The sequence below is a fragment of the Nannospalax galili genome, unplaced genomic scaffold (genome assembly GCF_000622305.1).
Source record: "Nannospalax galili isolate Female #2095 unplaced genomic scaffold, S.galili_v1.0 scaffold500, whole genome shotgun sequence".
NCBI classification, from domain to species: Eukaryota; Metazoa; Chordata; class Mammalia; order Rodentia; family Spalacidae; genus Nannospalax; species Nannospalax galili.
The window spans coordinates 648,499-655,580 of NW_008347292.1; the positions used below are offsets into that span (position 1 = coordinate 648,499).

General features: G+C 39.1%; 1 protein-coding gene across 3 annotated transcripts in view; it reads right to left on the reverse strand.

Annotated features, from left to right (window-relative positions):
* The window catches only part of Eml5 (EMAP like 5), a 188,905-nt gene that overhangs the window by 145,972 nt on the left and 35,851 nt on the right, over positions 1-7,082 (reverse strand). For all 3 annotated transcript variants that reach the window (XM_008843796.2, XM_029568615.1, XM_008843797.1), the window contains exon 3: positions 2,172-2,270. In XM_008843796.2, the coding sequence (XP_008842018.1) occupies positions 2,172-2,270 (99 nt within the window). The remainder of the gene's footprint in view (positions 1-2,171; positions 2,271-7,082) is intronic.

Sequence of the window (7,082 nt, forward strand, 5' to 3'; positions counted from 1 at the left end):
ACTACATAGACCAGGCTGGCCTTGAACTCACAGAGATCCACCTGCCTCTGCCTCCTGAGTGCTGGGATCAAAGGTGTGAACCATCACGCCTGGCAGTAATACATAATTTAAAATCTACACAAGCAGCACCATCATTTTTATCTTAACTAGAATACACATGCAACATAGTAGTAAACAAAATCAAAGACACCCTTGGCACAAACCACTTAAATTTAAAGTTGATATCTGAATAATGTATGTTTTCATCCAAAATCATCAAATTGTACAAATTAACTGTATAATACTTTTTTTATTACTTTTTCCTTTATTTTTATGTGTATGTGTGCACTGCATGCCTTCTGGGATTTGAACCTCTGTCCTCAGCAAAAGCATTCAGTGCTCTTAACCACTGAGTCATCTCTCTGGCCCCAAGTGTAAAATTCTTTATAAATCACTATATTTCAATAAAGCAGTCTTAAAAAAAAATGCATGTTTTTTTTTAACTAAAGGAATGGAATAAAAGCTTTAAACTACAAAAAAATTTAAACAGTATATCATATATATATATATATTTTATTTTATTTTATTTTATTATTTTTTTGCCTTTCTGAGACAGAGTCTCCCTGTAGTCCCAGCTGGCCTGGAACTCACTATGTAGATCAGACTGGCCTTGAACTCACAGAGATCTGCCTGCCTCTGTCTCTGGAGTGCTAGGATCAAAGGTATGCACCACCATGCCCAGTAAATCATGTTTTTTAGTCCTGTGGTACATATGCAATCTATGTTTTGTTTGTTTTCTTATTTAATGATTTATTTGTACAAGTGTTTTGATTGCCAGTATGTTTATTGCTATGTATGTGTAGTGCCTATGAAGGATGGAAGAGGATGACACAGCTGCCATGTGGGTGCTAGGAATGGAACTTGGGTCCCTGGGAAGAACAGCAAGTGCCCTCTCCAGGCCCAATCTATGTTTTTAAAATTACCTTGCTATTTATTTATTTTGAAGGAGTGTGTGTGCATCTCTGGGGGCAGGCACATGCCCCCAACATATGGGTTGAACTTAAAGGACAACTTCCAGGAGTCAGTTTTCTCCTTCCACCAAGTGGGTTCTAGAGATCAAACTCAGGATGTCAGGCCTGGCGGCAAGAACTCCTGTACTTACGAAGCCATCTCACTAGGCCAGTTTTGTTTTCGATTTTCTCCTGTGTGTTGTGTGGTCCTGTATTAACCATGGGCCTTATTCATGCGAGGCAAGTAGTTTACCACTGAGCTACATCCCCAGCCCAATATTCAATGCATTCTTTTTTTTTCCTTCTGGGAACTCAAAGAGATCCTTCTGCCTCTGTATCTGGAGTGCTGGGACTAAAGGCATATGCCACCATGCCCAGCTGCAATCTAAGGTTTTATGGGTATTTATAATGTTACAATTTTAAATTTATTTTTAGTTTTATTTATAAATATTTCACATATAAAATTTACACATTTCAAGTAAACATTCCAGTGGTTCTTAGTATATTCAGAGAATTGTACAACTGTTAACTATACTTGGTTTTAGAATGTTGTATCACCTAAGAAACTCATTCTGTACTTCCATCTTTTCCCTCCCCTATAATTGTACAAGTTTTTAGAATTTGTGTTGCTTGTTTTGTTGTTTTTTTTGGTCTTTGTGAGACAGGGTCTCCCTGGAACTCACTATGTAGACCAAGCTGGCCTTGAACTCAGAGATCTGCCTGCCTCTGCCTCCCAAGTGCTGGAATTAAAGGCATGTGCCACCATGCCTGGCATAGTTTTTTAGAATTTGTAAACCTTTAATTACTATGACCTACTTGACGATGACAAGACACAAAGAATAAGATCATCTAAACTACCAGATTTTTCCTGCCCAGTATTCATTAGAAAGCCCAAAGGAGATGGGTGTGGTAGTATATGTGTTTAATCCCAGCACTGGGGAGGCAGAGGCAGGTACAACTTTCTGAGTTCAAGTCTGCCCTGGTCTCCATATCAAGTTCCAGGCCAGCTAGGGCTACAGAATGAAAACTTGTCTCAAAAAACCAAAACCAAACGAAACGAAACCAAACCAGAAAACCATAAACACACACACACACACACACACACACACACACACACACACAACCACACATATACCACACACACACATAACACACACACCACACACAACACAGAATACTTACTCTGTCTGTGTGACCAGGAGCCATGGACAACATTTTCCCTCGTTTCCAGTCCCAAACACAAACTGCATTCTTTGAATCAAGTCCAACTGAAACCAAACGCTGGAGAGTGTCCAAGAAATTCAGGAAAGCATAAAAAGACAAATAAAATCACCACCAAATTATAAATGGTAAATAAATTCTACTTATGGTCTTTGTAAGCATCAAATTACATGCATATTTCAGAGATCCAATAATGGTAAATGGATGTGTTTTATCTTATTAATAGTTGTATATGCATAAAGTTTTTCATATCATACAAAAAGACTTCCATTTTATGAATATCCAAGAAGTATCCCAACCATAACTCCTGCCAAAAGCTACAACTTCCAGATAAAATATAAAACATGATTTAGGGGCTTGAAAGATGGCTCAGCAGTTAAGAACACTGGTTGTTCTTGCAGAAGACCTGGGTTTGAATCCCAGCATCCACATGATAGCTAACAACTGTCCATAACTCCAGTTCTAGGGGATTCAAGAGCCTTTTCTGTTCTCCGTGGGCATTGCACGACATGGGTGCACTTACCCATATACAGGCATTACACACATATACACAAAATTAAAATAATAAAATATCTCTTAACAAAAGAAAAAAATTATTTAAAATGCATTACTGAGCTGTCAAAGAATTAAGAAAAACTGAGAACAAATCAAAAGGATCCTTAGTGAGAATCCTGAAGGCCAAGAAAGCTACTGTATCTTCTAACAAAGTATTGGAAAAATCCTGGTTCTCCTGGCTTCTTTGTTTTTTGCTTTGTCTTTTACTGTAGGTGGAAGAGGAATGAGATAAAAGTTTAGAGGACTACTCAAGATGTAGTTTGAGAAGCAACTGGGAGCTTAGCAGACCACCAGAGTGTGCTGGGTTCTGGCCTCCCTCTGACCTCGAACTACCAGAGGGCCTGAGAACCCAGGGGACAGCCTGACAGCCCCCCATCCTGCTTCCATGTGGTGGTAAGCTTCCCCTAATTGTGCCATACCATCCCCCTACCTGGGATTTGGTGAGGCCCCTCCCAAGGCCCCAGGGCAGATCTGGCTTTCATAGGCTAAGGCTGAGATCCTATCAGACAGCCTGAGAGGGTGGGTTCAGACCTCCTCCATCAGGGTAGCCACTGGGAGCTTAGCAGACCACCAGAGAGTACTGGGTACTGGGCTCCCTCTGGCCTCCAACTACCAGAGGGCCTGAGAGCCCAGGGGATAGCCTGACAGCCGCCAAATCCTGCCTCCACGTGGTGGTGAGCTTCCCCTAACTGTGCCATACCATCCCCCTACTTGGGATTTGGTGAGGCCCCTCCCAAGGCCCCAGGGCAGATCTGCCTTTGGTAGGCAAGGCTGGGATCTCAGCAGACTGCCAGAGAGTGCCAAATTCTGGCCCCCCTCTGGCCTCCCTCTGGCATAGGGTTAATGATGCACAGGACTGCCTGAGAGAGCCTGGATACTGCCTCCACATGGTAAAGGAAGCCTGAGTGTACCTGACTGGAAACTTAATTGGGCTTCTGTGGGTACTCCAGAATAGCTGATCTGAAGCCATCAGTTTCCTCCAAAATAAACCTGAGAGAACCTGAACCCTGTACCAACCAGCTTTCTATAACCAATAAAGAAAGGATCTAGGCATCTGGATAATACAAACAGAAGCATACTTCAACTTAATTCTCATATCACAATCATAAACAACAAAAGAAATTCACATGCCAAAACCACAACGGAAGAAAAATAAAATGGAAAGCCAAAACATTATGTCCCCACCAAAGCCCAATCCTGTAGAAGAGTTCTACAAGGAGAACTGCCTAGAGATAACCTAGGACACTGAATTTAAAAGAACAATCATAAGCATGCTGAAGGAATTAAACGAATTTAAAGAACACACGAACAAACAAATCAAAGAGCTAAAAGAAAATAGGGATAAACTTCTGAATAAATTCACAAAAGAGATAGAAACATTGAAGAAAACTCAGGCAGAAATGAAGAAGGAAGTAAAAAACTCAATAAGCCAACTTGAAACAACAGGGGAAAGCCTCACCTCTAGAATGAATGAAATGGAAATCAGAATATCAACACTGGAGGATAAAGTTGAAGAATTGGACCACTGAGGCAAAGACTATGGAAAATTTTAAAAACCACAGGAATGGAATATGCAAGAGATGTGGGACATCATGAAAGACCAAATCTACGGATCACAGGAATAGCGGAAGGAGAAGAATTTCAGGTTAATGGTGTTGACCAGATCTTAGAAGAGAATTTCCTGTAGAAGAGAATTTCCTGAAATTAAGGAAAGACATCCCTATACACATACAGGAAGAACATAGACCACCAAATAGACAGGATAAGAAAAGAAACTCCCCACAACATATCATAGTAAAAACACTAAACGTACAGAACAAAGAGAGAATACTGAAAGCAGCAAAAGAAAAACAAGTCACATACAAAGGAAAGCCCATCAGAATTACAGCTGACATCAATGTAAACTAAGAAAGCCAGAAAAGCCTGGACCAAGTTATTTCCAGTTCTACATGACAAAAGTTGCTAGCCCAGAATACTTTACCCAGCAAAAATGTCTATCATAGTTGAGGGGGAAAGAAAAATCTTCCATGACACGAATAACCTGAAAGAATACATGTCCATAAAACCAGTACTCCAAGGAATACTTGATGCAATACGGAGAACAGAGAGAAACAACTATACCTTGCGGCAACAAAAGAAAATAAAGATATAATCTAGGAAACACAAAATTACACAGAGAACACAAACAGCAATCAAAATGATGGCAACCAATACACACCTTTTAATAATAACATTAAATATCAATAGACTGAACTCTCCAGTCACAAGACACAGGCTAAGCAAATGGATTAAGAAACAAAATACATATCTTTGCTGTCTGCAAGAAACCCAGCTCACCTTCAAGGACAGGCACTACCTTAAGGTAAAAGGATGGAAAAGAATATTCCAAGCAAATGGCACTAAGAAACAAGCAGGGGTTGCAATTCTAATATCTGAAAAAATAGACTTCAAAATAAAACTAATCAGAAGAGATAAGGGGGGGTTCACTTCATTCTGATCAAAGGAATAGTTAACCGAGAAGATATTACAATTCTTAACATATATGCACCAAATTCTGGTGCACCCAAATTCATAAAAACAACACTACACGACCTTAAGACACAGATTAACCCCAACTCAGTAACAGTAGGGAACTTCAGTACCCCACTGTCTCCATTAGACAGGTCAACTGGACAAAGAATAAACAGAGAGATGTCTGAATTAAGTGATACCATACAGCAAATGGACCTAACAAACATCTTTCGATAATTCCACCCAAACACCAAAGAATACACTTTCTACTCAGCACCTCATGGAACTTTTTCAAAACCTGATCATATACTGGGCCAAAAAACAAACCTCAACAAATACAAAAATACTGAAATATGCATTCTATCAGACCACAAAGCAATATAAGGCTCAAAACCAACAGTGGACAAAGCTCTAGTCACTGCATGAATTCATGACAATTGAACAACACACTACTAAACAATGAGTGGGTAAAAGGAGAAATTAAGAAAGAAATAAAAGAATTCCTGGAATTCAATGAAAAGGACAATACAACACAACACAACCTCTGGCACACTTTAAAAGCAGTCCTAAGAGGGAAGTTTATAGCTCTGAGTGCCTACATTAAAAAATCGGAAAGAAGCCAGGCGTGGTGGCAAATAACGAAAATCAGGACAGAAATTAATGAAATCAAAACAAAGAAAACAATACAAAAATCAAAGAATTGAAGAGCTCGTCCTTTGAAAATGTAAAGAAGATTGACAGACTGTTAGCCCAGTTGACCAAAAGAAAGAAAGAGCAAATCCAAATCAACAAAATCAGAGATGAAAAGGGAAACATCACAACAGACACCCAAAAGATCCAGATCATTATAAGGGAATATTCTAAAAACTTATATGCTACCAAATCTGAAAATCTAAGAGAAATGGATGGATATCTGAAATCATGGGAACCACCAAAGTTAAACCAACAAGAGATCAACAGTTTAAACAGACCCAAAACATATGAGGAAATTGAAACAGTAATACAAAGCCTCCCAACTAAAAAAAGTCCAGGCCCAGATGGATTTGCAGCACAATTCTACCAGACATTTAAAGAAGACCTCCAACCAATACTACTTATATTCAAAAAGATAGAAATGGAGGGATAACTTCGAAATTCCTTCTATGAAGCCAGCATCACTCTAATACCAAAGCCTGGTAAAGATACAACCAGAAAAGAAAACTATAGACCCATATCCTTAATGAACATAGATGCAAAAATTCTCAACAAAATACTTGCAATATTTGCAAACTGCATACAGACACACATCAAAAAGATCACTCACCATGATCAAGTAGGCTTTATCCCAGAAATGCAGGGATGCTTCAATATACGCAAGTCAATAAACATCATTAATCATATAAATGGACTCAAAGACAAAAACCATGTTGTCATCTTAACAGATTCAGAAAAGTCTTTTGACAAAATTCAGCTTGCATTTATGTTCAAAGTCCCAGAGGGAATTGGACCAAAGGGAAAATACCTCAACATAATTAAAGCTATATACATCAAACCCACAGCCAATATCATTCTAAATGGAGAAAATCTGAAAGCATTCCCATTAAAATCAGGAGCCATACAAGGATGTCCACTATCTCCACTCCTTTTCAACATAGTGCTTGAAACTCTTGCTAGAGCAGTAAGACAGGAGAAGGGAATTAAAGGAGTACTAGTTGGAAAAGAAGAGGTCAAACTATCACTTTTTGCAGATGATATGATACTATACCTAAGAGATCCCAAAAGTTCCACCAGAAAACTCCTAGAACTGATCAACACTTTCAGTATAGT